At 46.7% G+C, this 20,952-nt stretch overlaps 1 protein-coding gene across 1 annotated transcript in view; it reads left to right on the forward strand.

The window, feature by feature from the left end:
- LOC127002473 (demethylmenaquinone methyltransferase-like) overlaps window positions 1-15,496 on the forward strand; it is a 56,883-nt gene extending 41,387 nt beyond the window's left edge. The window contains exons 2-7 of the mRNA XM_050868466.1: window positions 8,674-8,803; window positions 9,026-9,177; window positions 10,800-10,912; window positions 11,523-11,615; window positions 14,076-14,188; window positions 14,545-15,496. Coding sequence (XP_050724423.1) covers window positions 8,678-8,803; window positions 9,026-9,177; window positions 10,800-10,912; window positions 11,523-11,615; window positions 14,076-14,188; window positions 14,545-14,625 — 678 coding nt within the window. The 5' untranslated portion in view covers window positions 8,674-8,677 and the 3' untranslated portion in view covers window positions 14,626-15,496. The remainder of the gene's footprint in view (window positions 1-8,673; window positions 8,804-9,025; window positions 9,178-10,799; window positions 10,913-11,522; window positions 11,616-14,075; window positions 14,189-14,544) is intronic.
- Window positions 15,497-20,952: the final 5,456 nt, after the last annotated feature.

Consider the following 20,952-nt stretch of genomic DNA (forward strand, 5'->3'; position numbering starts at 1 on the left):
TAATTTTTATTCTGTGGAACATCATCTTTCCTCCTCTAAACCTCACCTTCTCTTCCTTACCGAAACACAGGTTTCTGAGGCTACTTACAGCAATCTCTACTCTGTTCCCTCCTACTATCTCTATCCTAAATTTCAATCCAAAGCTGGATGTTGCGCCTACGTGCGCAACGACATCACTTGCTCTCGTGCCCACAACCTTGACTCTTCTGAATTTTCTACCATCTGGCTAAGACTTCATTGTCATTCTATTACTAAATACATATGTGCTGTTTATCTCTCACGTAACTCTACTATGTAAAATTCTTTGACTATTTGAATTCTAAAGTGGAGCACATCTTGACCCACTCTCCCTTCGCTGAAATCTCCATCCTAGGAGATTTCAATGTTCACCACCAGCTTTGGCTTTCATCCTCTTTCACTGACCATCCTGGTGAACAAGCCTACAACTTTGCTATCCTCAACGACCTAGAGCAGTTGGTCCAGCACCCTACACGTATTCCTGACCGTCCTGGAGACCGGCACGACATTCTAGACCTCTTCCTTACCTCAAACCCTTCTGCTTATTCTGTCAAATTGTTCTCTCCGTTGGGCTCCTCCGATCACAATCTTATTTCTGCATCCTGTCCTATCGCTCCTGTACACCCTCTGGACCCACCGAAGAGGCGATGCTTCTGGCATTTTGCTTCAGCTCGGTGGGACGACCTAAAGGGATGTACTTTTCCGATTTCCCGTGGAATGATTATTGCTTCCAGGATAGAGACCCCTCTGTGTGTGCTCAGCGCATCACAGAGGTGATTGTCTCTGGAATGGAGGCATACATTCCTCGTTCTTTCTCTACTCCTCACGCTAAAAAGCCTTGGTTTAATCACGCTTGTTCTCGTGCTGTCAATGATAGAGAGGCAGCTCACAAAAGGTACCAGAGCCTTCAAACTAATGCTAATTATGAACTTCACATTTCTGGCCGGAATCATGCCAAATCTATTCTCCGACTAACCAAAAACTCTTTCATTAATAGAAAATGCCAAAACCTTGCTTTCTCTAACTCTTCCCGTGACTTCTGGCATCTAGCCAAAAACATCTCCTCCAACTTCACTTCTTCATTTTTCCCTCCACTCCTCAGTCCTGACGGCAACACTGCCGTCTCATCTATCTCTAAGGCTGAACTCTTCTCTCAAACTTTTTCTAAAAACTACACTCTGGACGATTCTGGGCATATTCCTCCTACTCATCCACCCTGTGACTCCTTTGTGCCTGTTATAAAGATTCTTCAAAATGATGTTTTCTATGCCCTCTCTGGCCTCAATCCTCAGAAGGCTTATGGACCTGATGGAGTGCCTCCTATTGTCCTTAAAAACTGTGCCTCCGTGCTGTCACCCTGCCTGGTCAAACTCTTTCGCCTTTGCCTGTCAACATTTACCTTTCCTTCCTGCTGGAAGTATGCCTTCATACAGCCTGTGCCTAAGAAAGGTGACGGTTCCAATCCTTCAAACTACCGTCCTACAGCTTTACTTTCTTGTTTATTTAAAGCTTTTGAATCAATCCTTAACCGGAAGATTCAAAAGCACCTTTCCACTTCTGACCTTCTATCTGATCTCCAGTATGGGTTCCGCAAGGGGCATTCTACTGCCGATCTTCTTGCTCTCTGAACTGACTTTTGGTCATCCTCTCTTAGCCGTTTCGGTGAAACTTTCTCGGTTGCGCTAGACATATCGAAATCCTTCGATAGAGTCTGGCACAGGTCTTTGCTTTCTAAACTACCCTCTTTCGGATTCTATCCCTCTCTCTGTTCCTTTATCTCAAGTTTCCTTTCCGCCCGTTCTATCTCTGCTGTGATAGACGGTCACTGTTCTTCCCCTAAATCTATTAACAGTGGTGTCCCACAGGGTTCTCTCCTATGTCCCACTCTCTTTCTGTTGTTCAGTGATGATCTTCTTTCCAAAACGAACCGTCCTGTCCATTCCTACACCGATGATTCCACTCTGCATTACTCAACTTCTTTTAATAGAATACCCACCCTACAAGAACTTAACGACTCAAGGCTGGAGGCTGCAGAACGCTCAGCCTCAGACCTTACTATAATTTCCGATTGGGGCAAGAGGAACCTGGTGTCCTTCAACGCCTCAAAAACACATTTTCTCCACCTATCCACTCGATACAATCTTCCAAACAACTATCCCCTATTCTTTGACAACACCCAGCTATCACCTTCCTCAACACTAAACATCCTCGGTCTATCCTTAACTCAAAATCTCAACTGGAAACTTCATATCTCATCTCTTACTAAATCAGCTTCCTCGAGGCTGGGCGTTCTGTACCGTCTCCGCCAGTTCTTCTCCCCCGCACAGTTGCTGTCCATATACAGGGGCCTTGTCCGCCCTCGTATGGAATATGCATCTCATGTGTGAGGGGGCTCCACTCATACAGCTCTTCTGGACAGAGTGGAGGCTAAGGCTCTTCGTCTCATCAGCTCTCCTCCTCATACTTTAGTCTTCTACCTCTTAAATTCCGCCGCGATGTTGCCTCTCTTTCTATCTGCTATCGATATTTCCACTCTGACTGCTCTTCTGAACTTGCTAACTGCATGCCTCCCTCCCTCCCGCGGCCCCGCTGCACACGACTTTCTACTCATGCTCATCCCTATACTGTCCAAACCTCTTATGCAAGAGTTAACCAGCATCTTCACTCTTTCATCCCTCAAGCTGGTAAACTCTGGAACAATCTTCCTTCATGTGTATTTCCTCCTGCTTACGACTTGAACTCTTTCAAGAGGAGGGCATCAGAACATCTCTCCTCCCGAATTTGACCTTGCTTTTGGACACCTCTTTTATTTATTTCTTAGGAGCAGCGAGTAGCGGACTTTTTTTTATTATTGTTTTCTTTTTTTGTGTGCCCTTGAGCTGCCTCCTTTGTTGTAAAAAAAAAAAAAAAACTTACTGACATCACTACTAACTCCTGTATCTAAGTCACTGATATAAATAATAAACAAAAGTAGACCTAATACCGAACCTTGTGGGACCCCACCCGTAACACATCCCCAGTGAGATCTTTTACCATTGATTTGCACTCTTTGCTTCCTATTGCTAAGCCACGCCTTGACCCAGTTCAAACATGGTTCGTCTAGTGTCCTGGAGCAGAACAAGACATTGACCGTCTCTCTCCATATCTTTCTGAGGCAGGGTGATGGTTTCAAACGTATTTTATAACATGAACCACATTTTCTTTTATGTTACCAATTGTTCGATCATGAGCCAGAACATCTAAAGTGTGTGCAGTGCAACCAAGCGTTAGCAACTTCAGTTCATTTCCTTTAAATTGTTTTCTCATCTTGTTGACAATGGCTGCATTAGATGCTTGAGTCTCTCCACATATAGCAAGTTTCTCACCCCTTGAATCTTTTTTTATGCCTCCATGGTCTAGTGGTTAGCTACGAATCCGCGGGCCCGGGTTCGAATCCCGACTTGGGCAGTCAGTGTGCTCACCCAGCTGTTCATCCTTCTTTCTTTTCGGGCTGGTCGATAGATGGGTAGCCTGCCTGAGGAAGCTCTCTCTCTCTCTCTCTCTCTCTCCATGACAAGTAAGTAGTTAAGGAAAACATTCATCTGTATTAAGCAACACTAAGATGTGATAGTGGCTGTGAGTGAAAATAGTTATACATCATTCATTATGCAAATACCTCCCAAGTCCGGCCTTCAAGAAAAAGACGAAAACAAGTAATCCGGCAAACTGGCTCTTCCTCGCACGCTCTCCCGCTCGGAAACGAACTCCTCCATTAAGGGTGCCGGTAATGTGTCTTGGAGGCTGAGCCTCTTTCACACTGGATGACTTATTTGTAATGACTTGGCGGCAGCCCAAGGCGGTTGCGAGGCTATTTTGAGTCCGTCGTGTGATTAATGCGGTAACGTGTGTGTGTTCCCGGGTTAGTGTTAGGTCCCGTATTTTACCTGTCCGCGAAGAAAGTCAAGTGTCCGCCATTATCTGCGATATCCCGAGCCTAATGACGTACGTACATTATTCAGAAGTCTCGACACACCTGAATGACGATTACAGATGTTATCGAGTGCTTGATTAATTACATAGCTATTAGTAATTTTAACGGATAGTATTTATAGAAGAGAAGTAAGATTGGTACAAAATGTCATTGAAAGATTACTAGGTAACTACACATGACTGAATGAATCAGCAAGTTTGGAAGGTCGTATTTATTATATCATAATTTCAAGACCCTCCTTTTTAAGGGTAACGAACGCGGGCGGCAAAGTTTGTGGATCCTTCTTTTCTTGTATTTAATTCTTACATTTTATTTTATTTGCATCAGCTTGTATTAAAACAACTCTTTTATCACTCATTAATTACTCCATAAATGATATCACCGTCTCGTATCCCTGGGAGAGTGATCTGGCTGAGGTTGTTATTGGAGACTGGCGTTCCGAGATAAACATGGGAAAAATAAAATATACATTTATTTAAAATTAAATGAAAGTAATTGCCTTACGCATATTCTATGCTCAGACGATCATAACACTGGCATATTCAGCAATGGATACAACATATGACAAACGACATGTCTAAAACATAATACTACAATATGTGCTCAGTTGTTGCCAATAATAATAACACTCGTCATTCCACAGGCAGTGGTTTGTTTCTCTCTGGTTACATCACAATAATTATGTACTCTCCTCAAATCCTAATAACACATTCCTAAAGTATTATCTGCTACAATTTCACGGAAGCACCAAATTATACCACACCCAGCGGTTTCTACCTTTGCTTTACATCGCAATAAAATAATCACAATCCTGTCCCACTCACAATCCTACTACACATCTCCTACATTATAATCTCCAGGACAATACAGTCGGTTTCCCTTAGATTCTCGAATTTCTACTCACGATTAAGATCACAACAGCCATTCTCAGCCGAGTGAGTAGCAGGTCTGCTTGAGGCGAGAACCAAGCTCGGTCTGGTCTTACTACTGATTTCTAGGTCACATTTTTTCTTTGCTTGAGGCGGAACTACATTCTTGACACGCTTTAATTTTCTACATAACCAGTAGCCAATACTTCCTGTCAACAAACATTGGCTCGCTCATTATGTTGTATTGTTTACTTATCCTGCTATTCGTGATTCACTCTTATGACGCTCCCACAGTGACTTATCTGTTTAGTTATTCGCTTATAGTATGTCGTCACGACTGAGGTCACGTGTTCAAAGTCTTTTGAATGGTTATCCACACTTTCTGACCACGCCTACTGGGTACCGTATCTGTTTTCTGTATGTGGGTCTTGGTATTTTCCGTAACCTCCCTTGTTAGTGTTAGTGCTTATCAGATGTTTACGACTTTGTATATCTGACTAATTGCTTTCCTTCCTGTCGCGGTTTAGATTCGCGACAAGTTATTTTTATAGTATTTGCTATAGGGAAGCTGTTGACGCGTTTTCCTAGTTCGTCACGTGACCTACTATACATTTCAGCGGGGGACAAACGCTGTTTTTCGCAAATATCTCCTAAACGAATCGTTGGATCAGTATGATATTTCAGCACACTACAATTAACATCCGGACCTAATTTATAGCTAACATACCACATTACTATATGTGTTATGTGAGGAGTTTACTCGTGAAAAATAACACAAACCCGAGTCATGTTGACGCATTCGAATGAAAGTGTGCCCCCCCCAAAAAAAAAAAAAACTTCCTAACCACAACTACTCCTCCTTCTCGCTCTCATTATCCCTCCTCTTCTCCCCCTAGCTCCTCGCCTCCCTCATCACTCTTGTGTCCCTCCCTATTTCTCCCATCACTGTATTATATATTAGAATGTTATGTAGGTGTATATGTATAGATATGATTATTAACTAAGAGCATGGTACAATTCCATGGAGGCAAGACGTATTTCACGTTGATAACTGTACAACACCTGGGTGCGCCTCGGCAGTCATGAGTTATACCTTGCCTCTGCAAGTCATTCTCGGGCTGGGGACGGGGGATGGTGTGAGTGATGGTGAAGAGGGAAACGAGGAGGGGGATACTGAGATATTGGGGTAGGGAAGGAGTGGTCTGGGGGTTGTTCAGGACGTTGGTGGAGGGGTTAGACGAGTACCCCACACTCGTCCGATTCTGTATAACACCTTAGATATGATGACTGGATTAGGCTTAATATCAGTCAGTAAACTCCTCACATAACACATATAGTAATGTGGTATGTTAGCCATAAATTAGGTCCGGATGTTAATTATAGTGTGCTGAAATATCATACTGATCCAACGATTCATTTAGGGAATATTTGCGAAAAACAGCGTTTGTCCGCCGCTGAAATATATAGTAGGCGCGGGGCGGGTCACGATGACTCAGCCTGTTCGTTGCCTAGGCGACGAGCGTAGTGATACCAAGGCGTGCATTTTCGTGCGGGTCGCCCGCTGTGTTTTACCCGCGTTTACGCACTTTCAGGAGTCACCACTCCACTCTCTGCAGGTGCATAGTAGTGTGTGCATTACTGTAGCTTGTACGCCTCTGCTGTGAGGATGTTGGGCTATTGTCTTTGTGCTTCCCGCCATGGGGGCTGTTGCCGCCCGCGGCCTGGCTGGGCGGCCTGTGTTGCTAGCTCGCGATTGTTGCTTTCCTCTTTGTGTCTGTACGTAGCTTGCTCCGCTGTTTATATTGCGGTGCCATGCACTTGCAAGTTATAGCTGCGCGTCAGAGAAGTGTAACGATATCTGCCTATGGCAGTATTGCTCAGAGTGCTGTCAGCACCCTCTGTTGTATTTTTCCTCGCCAGCAGCGTTTTGCATCTCGGCCGGGCGAGTTGGGGCCCGTCAGGTCACTCGCCGCGGCTCGGGGCTGCCTTCTCCCCCTGACTGCATTCTGGTGAGGTCACGGGGCGACGTTCCTCTACTCTCGCCTACCTCTTGGCACCACGCGGTTTTCCTCCTGCTGGAGTGTGGGGATCCTGGGCTTCGCCACTTCGGGATACAGCCCACACCGGGTCTCAGTTTGGGTGTGTCGAGTCCGCGGCGGCCTCTTTCTGAAAGCCGCATCTACCGCCGACATCACGCGCCTGATGTGAGGACCCACGGCAGGAAGGACAAGCTGCAGCCACCTCGAGCAAGGCTGTGCAACGAGCCTCTACTCTTCTCCCTCCGCACCAAGTTAAGTAGCTAGTTGTTAGCGTAGCCAGGGCAGGTTAGTCTTGTGCGAGCACGAGAAACGCGAGGCTCAGCTGGGTGTGTATGTGAGATTTGTCCGTGTCTTGTTCCTTTATGTAATTAAGTCTGTGCATAGTTGTACACGAGCTTTACCAGTAATCCTTTTGCCTGTGCGTATGTGCCTTCCAGCCCCATAAGAAGAGTAAATAAGAACCCCACGGGAGATTTGAGCAGGTAAGTCGTGTTAGTACTCCCTAGTCAGGGTGTGTACACCGTTGTGTCTCCTGGCGTGCCGCGGGAATCAACCCTTGTCGGCTAGCGACCTCCTTGTGAGCACACTCCTGTTATTAATCTTATTTTACCCCGTGACACTTCCCTCTCCTATCATATTTACAATACTTGTCTCCATATCTACCTCCGGTATTTGCCTCTGATTGGGGTCACTATTAATTAATTGTGCTGTTATGGTCTTCTGGGTCCCGACAAGCGACTTGAATGGTACGTGTCGGGCCTAATAGGTTGAAGGATTTTAACATATTTCTTTTAAATGTAATTTTCATAAAAGTAAGACATTTTAGAGCTTACAACTATTTTTATGTCGGATTAAAAGAAAAATGGTTGACATGGCGACTATTTTTTTTTTTACGTCGCGGGCTATTGCGCCGGTAGGCTTCTTCCCGGTGGGGCCTGATGGTCTGCCCAAGGCTTCTTCCCGGTGGGGCCTGATGATCGGCCCAGCCCGTTCTGGCGCAGGCGAGTGTTTATAGTGGCGCCATCTTGCATTGGCTCATGCTGCCCTCCCGGAGCTCATAATCGCCAGCAGCAGGTACCCTCCCGACATGAGCAAGTGCTCTTTATCGTCGATCTCTGGGTACTGCCAGGACCTCACACACCACACACCCCATCCCCTTTGCTCAAGGGGGGATAGTAACCACTCCTAGTCAACGGAAAGAATTCGCCCTGAGCGGGCTCGAACTGCCGCCCTGTCAGACCGTGAAGCCTGGCAGTGTGTGTGTGTGTGTGTGTGTGTAGTTCATTCATCACAGCCTGATCACGAGTCTCTCTCTCTCTCTCTCTCTCTCTCTCTCTCTCTCTCTCTCTCTCTCTCTCTCTCTCTCTCTCACACACACACACACACACACACACACACACACACAGAGAGAGAGAGAGAGAGAGAGAGAGAGAGAGAGAGAGCGCAACTTCAGCTGGCCGTGCAATAAGCTAGGGAGCCTTACTGCACCTACACCTCACTATCACCTGTCATCCTCGTCCATGTAGCTATCCAGTTTACTCTTAAACCAAGCTATCGTCCTTGCACTAACTATGTAATTGCTTCGTCTATTTCATTCCAGAGAGAGAGAGAGAGAGAGAGAGAGAGAGAGAGAGAGAGAGAGAGAAAGAGAGAGAGGCGGGCCACGCCTGTCATGGAGGTGGGCGGAGCTTGAGAGCCAGCCGGCGAATCAGCGAGGAATTGTATTGTACTGTAGTCATGCCCTGCCTGTGATTCTCCCGTCTCTTCCCTGCTGCAGGATAATGTCTGAGGGCGGCAGTCGGGGCGACGTGGCAATGAGGGTGGACGCGAACGTCCACAGGCCGGGGATCACGCCGGAGGAGATGGCGGCCGGCTACGACGAGTGGTCCGAGAACTACGAGGAGATGGTGAGAGAGAGAGAGAGAGAGAGAGAGAGAGAGAGAGAGAGAGAGAGAGAGAGAGAGAGAGAGAGAGAGAGATGCCTTCGGTACCAAGTGCCTATGCAGAATCATGGGGTATAGCTGGAATGATTTTGCGTTAAACCGGCGACTACTCCGTGAGGTCCGGGAGTGAAGTGATGCGGCCCCTGGGGTACGCACCTGTAACCACCCTCTTCCCCGTCTCCTTAGATGATCTGGAAAGGCGGGTACCGTGGCCCCGCCATCACGTTGGAGGAGGCGCTGCGTTGGGTAACCCCGGAGCTGCGAGCCAAGGCCAGGGTGCTGGACGTGGCCGCCGGGACGGGGTGTGTGGGCCGCGAACTCCACCGGGAAGGCTTCAGGTGGGTGCCGCAGGGCCGCAGACAGGGGGATGTCCGGTCACCATACTTAAATATCCTCCAGTCCACTGCCTCCTGCCTGCCAGTACCTCAGCCTCAACACGAGTCCAACCCCAAGAGATGAAGATGATGTGTTGGAAATTACAGGAGCTTGTGAAGAGGCACGGCCGCTGGGTGGGAACTGGGAGCGGGCAGGAGCGGCATTACTATAGTCCATCAACTCTAACTTAAAATTGAGCCCTGTGGCTTAGCCCGGGGAAACCCCCATTGTTTACAGATCTAGCGATGACCTGCGCATGGCGTTCTGTCTCACTGTTAGTCTGTACGTTATCTATTTTTGGAAAAAAAAAAAAATATATATATATATATATATATATATATATATATATATATATATATATATATATATATATATATATATATATATATATTCATATCCATAATACGACTGCGTGGTGTTATGAATGACTTGGGATTAGAGGGAAAGACAACGACTCAGTAAACCTTCCATATCACTTGGCAGCGTGGCTCATGCAACGTTGCCGCCTGACGGACCTTGGCAACAGGCGCCAGTCCGCACCATTCAGCGTTACGCCACAATGGACAAATCAAGTAGATCTCACTCTCGCGCCCTGCGCAGCCATGCAAAGAGAGAGAGAGAGAGAGAGAGAGAGAGAGAGAGAGAGAGAGAGAGAGAGAGAGGTAGCCACCCTCTCTGATGAGAATAATGGAGTGATGTGGCACCAGCGCTGTCTCGTGGGGAATCCTTGTGTCGCGCCCAAGGGCTCAAGTTAAAATCGATAGACTATTCTATGTTAGGAATTAGGCCAGTTAACCGGGGGACTAAACAAATTAACTATTTCCCTTATGGAACTAGCCTCGGGCCGAGAGCTCAAGCCAACTATGAGTATCGCCTGAGCTCAACTAAGCCTTGGATGGTACTTAAATACTCCAGTCATCGGCTCCCAAACCGAGACAGAATCAACTTATTCACTGCCTGGAGACTAACCACATTTACCATGAAAGGAATAACAATAGTGAAGTGTTTCCTTTCATGAAATAATAACTAATTGTCCTTGCTGAATTATAATTAAAGAGCAAGGATAATTTAACCGATGGAAACAGAGAGGAAAGCCACGCCATCTGGCGCGAAAAATTCAAAACATCGCTTCAGACCCACGTGGTTAGTTTTCTCTCATTCCACCACCGGCCTTCACAAAGTAAAGACCAAGGCACTGCAGCCCACCCATTAACTCGGACGCAGTGTGCCTTCTATTACCTGACTGAGGGATACTACACCCGGCAACGAGACTTCAGAGACAACAATATCTTTTGAGACCCGCTTCTCAGCTAAGTGCCCCCAGCAGTTATTTGAGACAGATAGATTTTACTACACGGATCCGGTAGGATTATTATTTGTTCGGCTGTCTGGAGTTGCTTGTTGGATACCTTCACCACCTAAAAGCTGGTAAGCACTTGTTTGTTTGGGATTGTCTGACGGGTGTGTTATTCACTATGCGAGTGACCTAACTGTTGGGTAGGGTAAATTTACAGATTCCCAACAACTACTACTACTGCTATAACTTCTACTACTACTACTGCTACTACTACAGCCACTCCCACAGGCACATAGACGCTGTGGACCCGTCGGAGGGCATGATGAAGCAGCGGGAGACTGGCATCTATACCAACGACTTCCTGGAGTGTATCGGCAGCGGACACTCCACCGTGCCCAAAGGTATTTGTAATTTTTTTTTTTACATCAAAGGACACGGCTCAAGGGCAACAAAAAGAGTACAAAAAAAAAAAGCCCGCTACTCGCCGCTCCCATAAAAGATAAAAGTAAAGAGTAACCAAAAGAGAGGTCAATTTCGAGTGGAGAGGTGTCTTGATGCACTCTTCTTGAAATGAATGAAGTCATAGGCAGGACGAAATACAGACGAAGGAAGGTTGTTCCAGAGTTTACCTCTTCCATAAGGGTTTTGGATAGTATAGGGATGAGCATGAGTAGAAAGTCGCGTGCAGCGGGGCCTCGGTAGGGAGGGAGGAATGCAGTTAGCAAGATCAGAAGAGCAGTCATCATGAAGATATCGATAGAAGATAGAAAAAGAGGCAACATAGCGGCGGAATTTAATTAAGAGGTAGAAGGTTGTCAGTAAGAGGAGGAGAACTGATGAGACGAGGAGCCTTAGACTCCACTCTGTCCAGGAGAGCTGTGTGAGTGGAATTATTGTTATTGTTGTTTCATATGTAAAGATTAATATACGTATTTTTCTTCTACATCTCTCTCTCTCTCTCTCTCTCTCTCTCTCTCTCTCTCTCTCTCTCTCTCTCTCTCTCTCTCTCAGACACATACGACCTGGTGGTCATCTCGGGCGGTATGGGCGAAGGTCACATCCCAGTCAGTGGCCTCGACGACCTGGTGCGCGTCGCAAAGAATGGTGAGTGAGTGAGTGAGTGAGTGAGTGTTTTTACAACAAAGGAGACAGCTCAAGGGCACAAAGAAAGAAAACTAATATAAAAAAAAAGCCCGCTACTTGCTGCTCCTAAAAAAAAATCAAAAGAGGTGGCCGAAAGAGGGGTCAATTTCGGGAGGAGAGGTGTCTTGATACTCTCCTCTCCTGATAATCTGCTCTTGAAAGAGTTCAAGTCGTAGGCAGGAGGAAATACAGATGAAGGAAGATTGTTCCAGAGTTTACCAGCGTGAGGGATGAAAGAGTGAAGATGTTGGTTAACTCTTGCATACGGGGTTTGGACAGTATAGGGATGCGCATGCGTAGAAAGTCGTGTGCAGCGGGGTCGCGGGAAGGGGGGAGGCATGCAGTTAACAAGTTCAGAAGAGCAGTCAGCGTGAAAATAGCGATAGAAAATTGAAAGAGAGGCAACATCGCGACGGAATTTAAGAGGTAGAAGACTATCAGTTGGAGGAGGAGAGCTGATGTGACGAAGAGCCTTAGACTCCACTCTGTCCAGAAGAGCTGTGTGAGTGGAGCCGCCCCACACGTGAGATGCATATTCCATACGAGGGCGGACAAGGCCCCAGTACATGGATAGCAACAGTGCGGGGGAGAAGAATTGGAGGAGACGATACAGAACGCCAAACCTCGATGAAGCTGATTTAGCGAGAGAGGAGATATGAAGTTTCCAGTTGAGATTTTGAGTTAAGAATAAACCGAGAATATTTAGTGTTGAAGAAGGTGACACCTGAGTGTTGTCGAAGAAAAGGGGATAAGCGTTTGGAAGATTGTGTCGAGTTGATAGGTGGATAAATTGAGTTTTTGAGGCATTGAAGGACACAAGGTTCCTTCTACCCCAATCGGAAATGATAGCAAGGTCTGAGCGTTCTGCAGACTCCAGTCTGGAGTCGTGTACCTCCTGTTGGGATGGCCTTCTATTGGAAGAAGTTGAATAATGCAGAGTGGAGACGTCGGCGTATGAGTGGACAGGACAGTTTGTTATGTAAAGATCATTGATGAATAGAAAGAAGAGAGTGGGTGATAGAACAGACCCATGTGGAACACCACTGTTGTTAGGTTTAGGGGAAGATCAGTGACCGTCTACCACCGCAGAGAGAGAACGGCCGGAAAGGAAACTGGAGATAAGGGAACAGAGAGAGGGATATAATCCAAAAGAGGGCACTTTACAAAGCAAAGACTTGTACCAGATTCTATCGAAGGCTTTCGATATGTCTAGCGCAACTGAGAAAGTTTCACCGGAACGGCTAAGAGATGATGACCAAGAGTCAGTTACGAGCAAGAAGATCGCCAGTGGAACGCCCCTTGCGGAATCCATACTGGCGATCAGATAGAAGGTTATAAGTGGAAAGGTGCTTTTGAATCTTTCGGTTAAGGATTGATTCAAAAGCTTTAGATAGACAGGAAAGTAAATCTACAGGGCTATAGTTTGAGGGATTGGAACGAGCATACTGCCAGTAGATGTAGATGATGATAGGTAGAGACGAAAGAGTTTGACCAGGCAGGGTGTCAGCATGGAAGCACGGTTTTTACGGTCAATAGGAGGCACTCCATCAGGTCCATAAGCCTTCTGAGAGTTGAGGCCAGAGAGGGCATAGAAGACATAATTATATATAATCTTAATAACAAACAAAAAGGAGTCAGAGGGGGTATAAGTAGGAGGAATATGCCCAGAATCGTCCAGGGTGGAGTTCTTACAGAAAGTCTGAGCGAAGAGTTCAGCCTTAGAGATAGATGAGACGGCAGTGCTCCCGTAAGGGTTAAGGAGAGAAGGGAAAGTGGATGAAGTGAAAGTGGTGGAGATCTTATTGGCTAAGTGCCAGAAGTCACGGGAAGAATTAGAAAAAAAGCAAGGTGTTGACATTTTCTATTGATGAAAGAGGTTTTAGTAAGTCGGAGAATACATTTGGCACGATTCCGGGCTGAAATGTAAAGTTCATGGTTAGTAGGAGTGCGAAGGCTCTGGTGAGTGCGTGTGTGTGTGTGTGTGTGTGTATGTCTGTTTTGCAAGGTCCGCTGAGTGGGTGAAGGCGCTGGAAGTTGGACCCTCAGTTTAGATACTCGTGCGAGGACCCGTAGGTTAGCATTGCTCCTGGGCATGCCGATCTTCCGCCACGACTATTTCCCAAGGCCACTGAGAAGATTCACCGGGTTTTCATGGGTGGTTTTCCCGTTGAAGATCGTGACAGACGTGTAGAATCATCACTATAGGATCTCAAAACTGTTCATGGTACTCCCAGCAACTTTTACGAGAGGCTTTTCAAACAGGCGAACTTAGGCGCCGTTTAGGATGGGAAAGAGCCTACATAGAGCCTTCAGATTTGCCTCGAGTAAACCTTGAGGTGGTCTTCCTAGGGTGGGCTAGATGACGCGCCCCCTAGTGTATGCCCCAATGATTAAATAATTTCCTCCTCTCCGGCACTCCAGGAGGCTTCGTAATCATCGTGATGCGCCATGAGTACCTACAGACCGTGCCTTCCTACAAGGACAAGCTGGAGCCTTACATGGACCAGCTGGAGGCGGGCGGGAAGTGGAAGAAGGTAGGGAGCACTGTTGCCAGATTATCGTACTCAGAGCATAGTATTTACCGTTTTTTGACACCTAACTATTGCCAAGAAACATTAGGAATTAACTATTTTAACGATAGATATAAATGAATCTAGTTATTGAGCCCCAGGAGACATATTTGAAGTCGGAAGTTGGTAAATATATAAGAGGCTGAGTACAACTATCTGGCAACGTTGGTACAAGAAAACATTTACTCTAATCGAGGTTTCTGTCTGGCGGGGCTGTTCACTGTATGGGCGCCTGTCACGACACTGGTATAAGGAGATGGTCAGGAGCTGGCCAGGGGGAGAAGGTCACGTATTTGAAATGATGGTCAAAATTCCTTCAGGTGGAGCGGCGCATCGTCCCAAACTATTTCTGTGACAAGGAGGGTCTCGTCTTCGTCTTCCGCATCACTAAGCCTGAGTGAGGAGGAAGAGGAGGGAAAGGAAAGGAGAGAGATGAGGAGGAGGAGTTATAGTTGTGCTGTGCCAAGGCTGTCTCTGTGTAACAGCCTTGGCTTTCGTCGCGGCACCCGAGACTGAGGTGTGAATTATCGTGCTCTGGCAACCTGGCGTCATGGCGTCTACGATGTTATATGATAGTCTACGCATAGGACACATTTGTCAGTATTAATCATATTATTGAAATTGTCGCAAAAATCTGTTTTAGTTTATAAGGCTGAGGCTGCAGAATGCTTAACCTCAGACCTTGCTATCATCTCCGATTGGGATAAAAGGAACCTTGTGTCCTTCAATACCTCAAAACCCTAATTTATCCACCTATCAACTCGACACAATCTTCCAAACACCTATCCCCTATTCTTCAACTACACTCAGACGTCACCTTATAATTCTTCAAAACTAAATATCCTCGGTCTGTCCTTAACTCGAAATCTTAACTGGAAACTTTCATCTCTTCTCTCACTAAATCAGCTTCCTCGAGGTCGGGCGTTCTGTATCGTCTCTTCCAGTTCTTCTGCCCCGCACAGCTGTTATCCATATACAGGGGCCTTGTCCGCCCTCGTATGGAGTATGCATCGCATGTGTGGGGGGCTCCACCCACACAGCTCTTCTCTATCTTTCGGCCACTCCTCTGTTGTAAAAAAAAAAATAAGGTCGCTGATTATGTAGCTGTATGTGTGTGTGCATGTGTAATGGCAAGTTGCCAGAACACGATAACGAAGACCTCAGACTCATGTGCTGCGACTATAGTATACGTTTAGGAATGCTTGGTCTGGGTCTTGGGGTCTTGATGATGTACAGACATGTATATATATAATAAACGGGTGCCTACTTCCCCTCAGAATCATGTTAATCTTTGTTTGTTTCTCAAGATAATTTAAGTGATTACTCTTCCTAATTTATAATGTGTCAGCTGTTCCTAATTTATAAGGTGTCAGCTGTTCCTAATTTTAAAAGCGTCTGCTGTTCCTAATTTTAAAAGCGTCTGCTGTTCCTAATTTTAAAAGCGTCTGCTGTTCCTAATTTTAAAAGAGTCTGCTCTAGCCCTACGTGGCGTAATGCAGAGGAAGTTAACTTATTTAATCTGAAAGTAAAGTGAAATGATCTGAAAGCAAAGTTAAGTAACAGAGCAGTGAAGTATATGTGGCAGTGAGCATGTGGAAGGATGAGATGGAGCGAGAGAACAAAGATTAACGAAAAGAATAAAAACTCTCGCTCCCATTCCTCCCTCCTCCATACTTCCTTTCTCGAACAGAGTCGTCCGCCACTGGAACAGCCTCCCCGCAGAAGTAGTCAGTGCGGAAACGATTAACTCCATTTCCACTGACAGTCACTTTACTGCGTCGGGAGTGAACTGAACGTATCCGAGAGTAGCAGAAGTGCTTGAATCCTTTCCACAGGTCACTTAATGTTCTCAGTTCTATTCTTTTCTTCTTCTATTATTAGATATCATCATCATAATTTCGTTTAACGTCCGTTTTCACTCTTCCTGAGAGGTTGGACGCTTTATGGGTCTCCTCTATTCTGCTTTGTCTTCTGCCTGATGCTCATCCAATCCCATCACTACCAGGTCTTCCTGTATACACCTTCTCCACGTTTTCCTAGTTTACCAACTGGTCTCCTTCCTTTTACTTTCAATCTTACCAAAACTCCCAGCACTGTATCCTCCCCTGCTCTTCACATGTCCAAACTATATGAGTCTCCCTTCTGAGCACTGTTTCCAGGTTCTCTACTCCACATCTGTTAGCCACATCTAGCTGCACTGGACACCCTGTCTTGCCAATCTCTCCACACCTCCCAGCACTGTATCCTCCCCTGCTCCCTTCACATGTCCAAACCATCGGAGTATTTCCCTTCTGATCACTGTTTCCAGGTCCTCTACTCCACATCTGTTACTTACATCTGAACTGGGTACCCTGTCTTGCCAATCTCTCCAAACCTCCCAGCACTGTATCCTCCCCTGCTCTCTTAACATGTCCAAACCATCGGAGTCTTTCCCTTCAGAGGTGGTGGTGGAGTGGTTAGCGTGCCGGCCCCGCCTTCGCAGCGTTCATGATGATGAGGGTTCGAATCCGCCGCTAACCACCTGGGATTTTTCAGTCACCGCCGAGGGGCCTAAGACTACCCACATGCTGTCCTCAAGACTATCCACCAACCCGGACTCTAGAAGAAGCTATGCAAGTGAAATAAAAAATGATCTCCGGGATGCAGCATGAGCCAATAATAATTGCCGCACAATAAACATTAGTCTGCGTCATAACGGGCTCGGGCCCACCATCAGGCCCCTAATAAAAAAAAGCCTACCGGCGCTTTAGGTCACATGTAAAAAAGGAAAAAAAAACTGTTTCCAGGTCCTCTTCTCCACATCTGTAAGCTACATCTGCACCGGACACCCTATCTTACCATTCTCTCCACAACTCCCAGCACTGTGTCCTCCCCTGCTCTCTTTACATGTCCAAACCATCGGAGTCTTTCCCTTCTGAGCACTGTTTCCATGCAGGTCCTCTACTCCACATCTGTTAGCTACATCTGCACTGGATCGACACCCTTCTATTATGTGATATGGAACAAAGAATAAAGAAGATAATTAATTGTTCTCCCGCCCCCTCCCTCCCTCCCTCTTTCCTTAATTCCTCGAAATGAGTCGTCCGCCACTGTAACAGCCTTCCTGCAAGAGTGGTTAGCGCATACTGTGTGATTTTCAGTTAATACAAGACACATGTGTGCAATATTCATGCAGTGGATTGATTGATTGATTGATTTAAATTAGGCGCCGCAACAGCCAGGGTCATATGGCGCCGCATTCAATGAGTTAAAAACTAAAAAAAGGCAAATAGCGTAACACTAAGAATACTTCCCTGTGGTACGCCATCCTCAAGTGGACTAACCTCAGAAAAATTACTCCCCACTCTAACCCGTAAAAGACGATGAGATAAAAACTCCTCAATAAAAACAGGGAGACGGCCACGAAGACCAAACTCAAACAGGTTAAGTAAAATTCCATGGCACCAAGCGGTGTCATAGGCCTTCTCCAGATCAAAAAAACACGGTCACCTGGTGGTGCTTATTGGCAAACGCCTCACAAACTGAGGACTCCAAGGATAAAAGAGCATCCGAAGTGGAGCGCATCTTTCGGAAACCATATTGCACCGGGGTCAATAAATTCCGGCTCTCCAAGTACCACATTGTTTCGTCAAACCGCTGGGTAGAGAGGGTCGAGCGTTGCATTCAACTTTATTAAGTCGATCCAACCTGAGAACAATCACCTAATTACCCCAAACATCACAAAACATAACACCACATGTCTTACAAATCTCATTGTATCCAAGCTCACATACTCCTAAATATTCTGTCATCAACTAGTAAGTTCACATAAATTACCTAACCTAAAACAAGCACATTTACTTACAATATTGACCAACCAGCGGTAAATAGCCCACAGCCCTGGGCACATCATGAAGGTATGGCAGTCAGCTTCCCCGTAAACCACAACGCCTGGCCCAAAGTGTTAGCACAAACACAGACGCAGCAGATCACCCACAGCAAGGAACAGCAGGGAACCGGCAGGGCCAGGTCACACGGCCACTACATCACGCCCACATCCTAGCGGGAGCAGCCACCACAGACAACTGTCCTACGTGGCGGCTGCTGGCGCCGGGGTAAGGTGGAAAACAAACAAAACACGAGGTGCGCAACGTAAACAGTAATATTCATATAAAAAAAAAGTAACTAGCAATGATGCACAATTCACCAATTTCGTGATACTTCCACGAAACACACATAAGCCTGACATTCACCATCTTCTCCATCACTTTACAAGTGCAGGATGTTAAAGAAATAGGACGATAGTTAGTTGCTTGGAGATGATCTTTCCCAGGCTTCAGAATGGGGAGAATTACAGCCACACTCCACAGAGATGGAAAATCACCGGTACGCCAAATGAAATTGTAAAGATCCAATAAAAATGTAAAACCACAGTCAGACATGTGGCGTAAGAAAGCATAAGGGATGTCGTCTGGACCTGGCGAGGAATCATGACACTGGGATAAAGCCGTCTTCAACTCGAAGAGAGAAAATGGGATATTATAAGATTCCCCTCCGGTGGAAGCGAAGTTAACGCCGAGTGATTCCAAATCCCGGCGATGACGAGCCCCTGGTGCAGTAGGATCTTTCCTAGAGACACTGGCAAAGTGCTTGGCGAATAGGTCAGCAACAGTCTTAGGGTCCGCCATCGTTTCCCCTGCATGCGATAACACTGGAGGGGGAAGGGGGGGAAAACTTCCCAGAGATCTTACGAACTCTGTTAAAGACTTCTGTGAGTGTAGTTCTGGTAGTGATGGAAGAGAGATTAGCCTTCCAAGAAATTCGTTGAGCCTCCTTGAAAGTGCGTCGTGCTCGAGCACGCGCTCGCCGAAAAGCATCCAAACACTGGGGGTCCCCACGGTGACGACGAAGTCGAGAGAATGCAGCACGCTTCTCTTGCACAGCAGTAGTGCAAGCGGCGTTCCATCAGGGAACAGGACGTTTAGGGAACTGGCCAGACCTCCTGGGGACGGATTGAAGGGCTGCAGAATGTAGGGCATCAGTGAAATAGGATGCAACCTCGTCAGAAGTTCCAAAGTCAGCCAACGGACGAAGAGAGGAGCTAAGTTCCGTAAATCGATGCCAGTCTGCTTTATCTAGACGCCAGCGAGAAAGGCGTGACTGTGGTACAGAATCAATGCGTTCCAATAAAATTGGAAAGGTGGTAACTGCCATACAAGTCCGGTATGACCCGCCAACGAAAATCAGGAAGAGAATTAGAAGTGCAAAGTGAAAGATCTATAGAGGTAAAAGTACCAGTCTGGCTATGAAAATGTGTCACCTCCCCAGAGTTTAAAATTTCTAATCCCTGATCCTCAATAAAAGAAGCAACTAAAAGTCCGCGTGGGTTGGTAGCACCATCATCCCACAACGGATGGCGACCGTTTAAATCCCCTAATAAAAGTAAAGGCGAGGAAAGTTCCTGCACCAGGTCGTCAAGATCGTGTCTGTCAACGGGAACACCAGGAAGGAGATAAAGGCTACATAATGTATAAAATTTGCCCAAATAAACCTTAACAGCAACAGACTGCAACGTTGAGTGAAGCTGTAATGGGACCGAAGGGATATCACAGCGAACGAATATGGCGGTGCCACCATGGTGGCCCTGTCCAGGATTAGGGGTAATGTAAACGGCCCGATATCCAGGAGGACTAGAGTGAGTGTAGTCTCCGAGCATTGTCTCCTGTAAACAAAGGCAAGCAGGAGAAAACCGAGATATCAATGCTCAGAGTTCCTCCCACGAGGCTCGTAGGCCTCTACAATGCCACTGGAGGAGTAGGAAGATGTCTATTTTCGAGTGCGCTCCAGGCGAGCCCCTGAAAGAGACTGCCTTTTACCCACCTGATTCGGTACGGTAATACGACGAGAAGAGGAGACTGGGACCCGAGAGGAGCCGGGTCGAGGGACCTCGAGCTTTCTCCCAACAAAGGAACCTGCGCCCCCTCCGGACGCCGCACTACTAGAGCCAGACCGCACACCACTCCCCGAAGCTACGTGCTCGCGGGGAGGATTCCCCACACTATCTCCAAGGGATTCCTCAGTTTCCATATCCCGATCAGGAAAACCACTAGAAGCAACAGGAACTGGAACAGAGGGGGTCTCAGCAGGCTCAATATGAGCCTCCGCATCTTCCTCCATAGGCCTATCCTGAGAGACCCCAGAATCATGTATACCTACAGTAATCTTAGTTGGCAGAACAGATTCAACTGAATCTGAAGAACCGCGATGTCGCTTCTTCATACCTCTGGCGGACTTCGGCGAAGCAATGTGAGGTGCATCTACATCAGCATGCATCACCTGGGACGAGGCTGGAGAAGCCCCATCAGAGCCTGGAGGTGACTCGACAGAATCACCGAGGCCACTGTCTTGGAGTTTCTTTGTTCTTTCCCACACGAAAAAGAGGGCGCCATAAACAATTGCAACTCACCTTGCCGCCCTTGCTGACCCTCTTAAATATGGCTGGGGAATTGTCCTAGACCCCGCTCAGTTCAACTCCTTAAGCGTGGCCTCTTTCACCATGATCCTCCCCTTAGAAGAGACATCCGTTTTTGGTCCCTAGAAAAGGTTATAACGTCTCTATCTTCCACTAGGTACCAGGACAGACCTTCAGAAATGGATTTCCTAATACACACCCTGTTCCTCGTCGCCCTCGCCTCTAGGTTCAGGTCCTCGCAGCTCAGGACTCTCACGCGTTTTCCCAGGTACACTAC

Source organism: Eriocheir sinensis, chromosome 23 (genome assembly GCF_024679095.1).
Source record: "Eriocheir sinensis breed Jianghai 21 chromosome 23, ASM2467909v1, whole genome shotgun sequence".
Classification (NCBI taxonomy): domain Eukaryota; kingdom Metazoa; phylum Arthropoda; class Malacostraca; order Decapoda; family Varunidae; genus Eriocheir; species Eriocheir sinensis.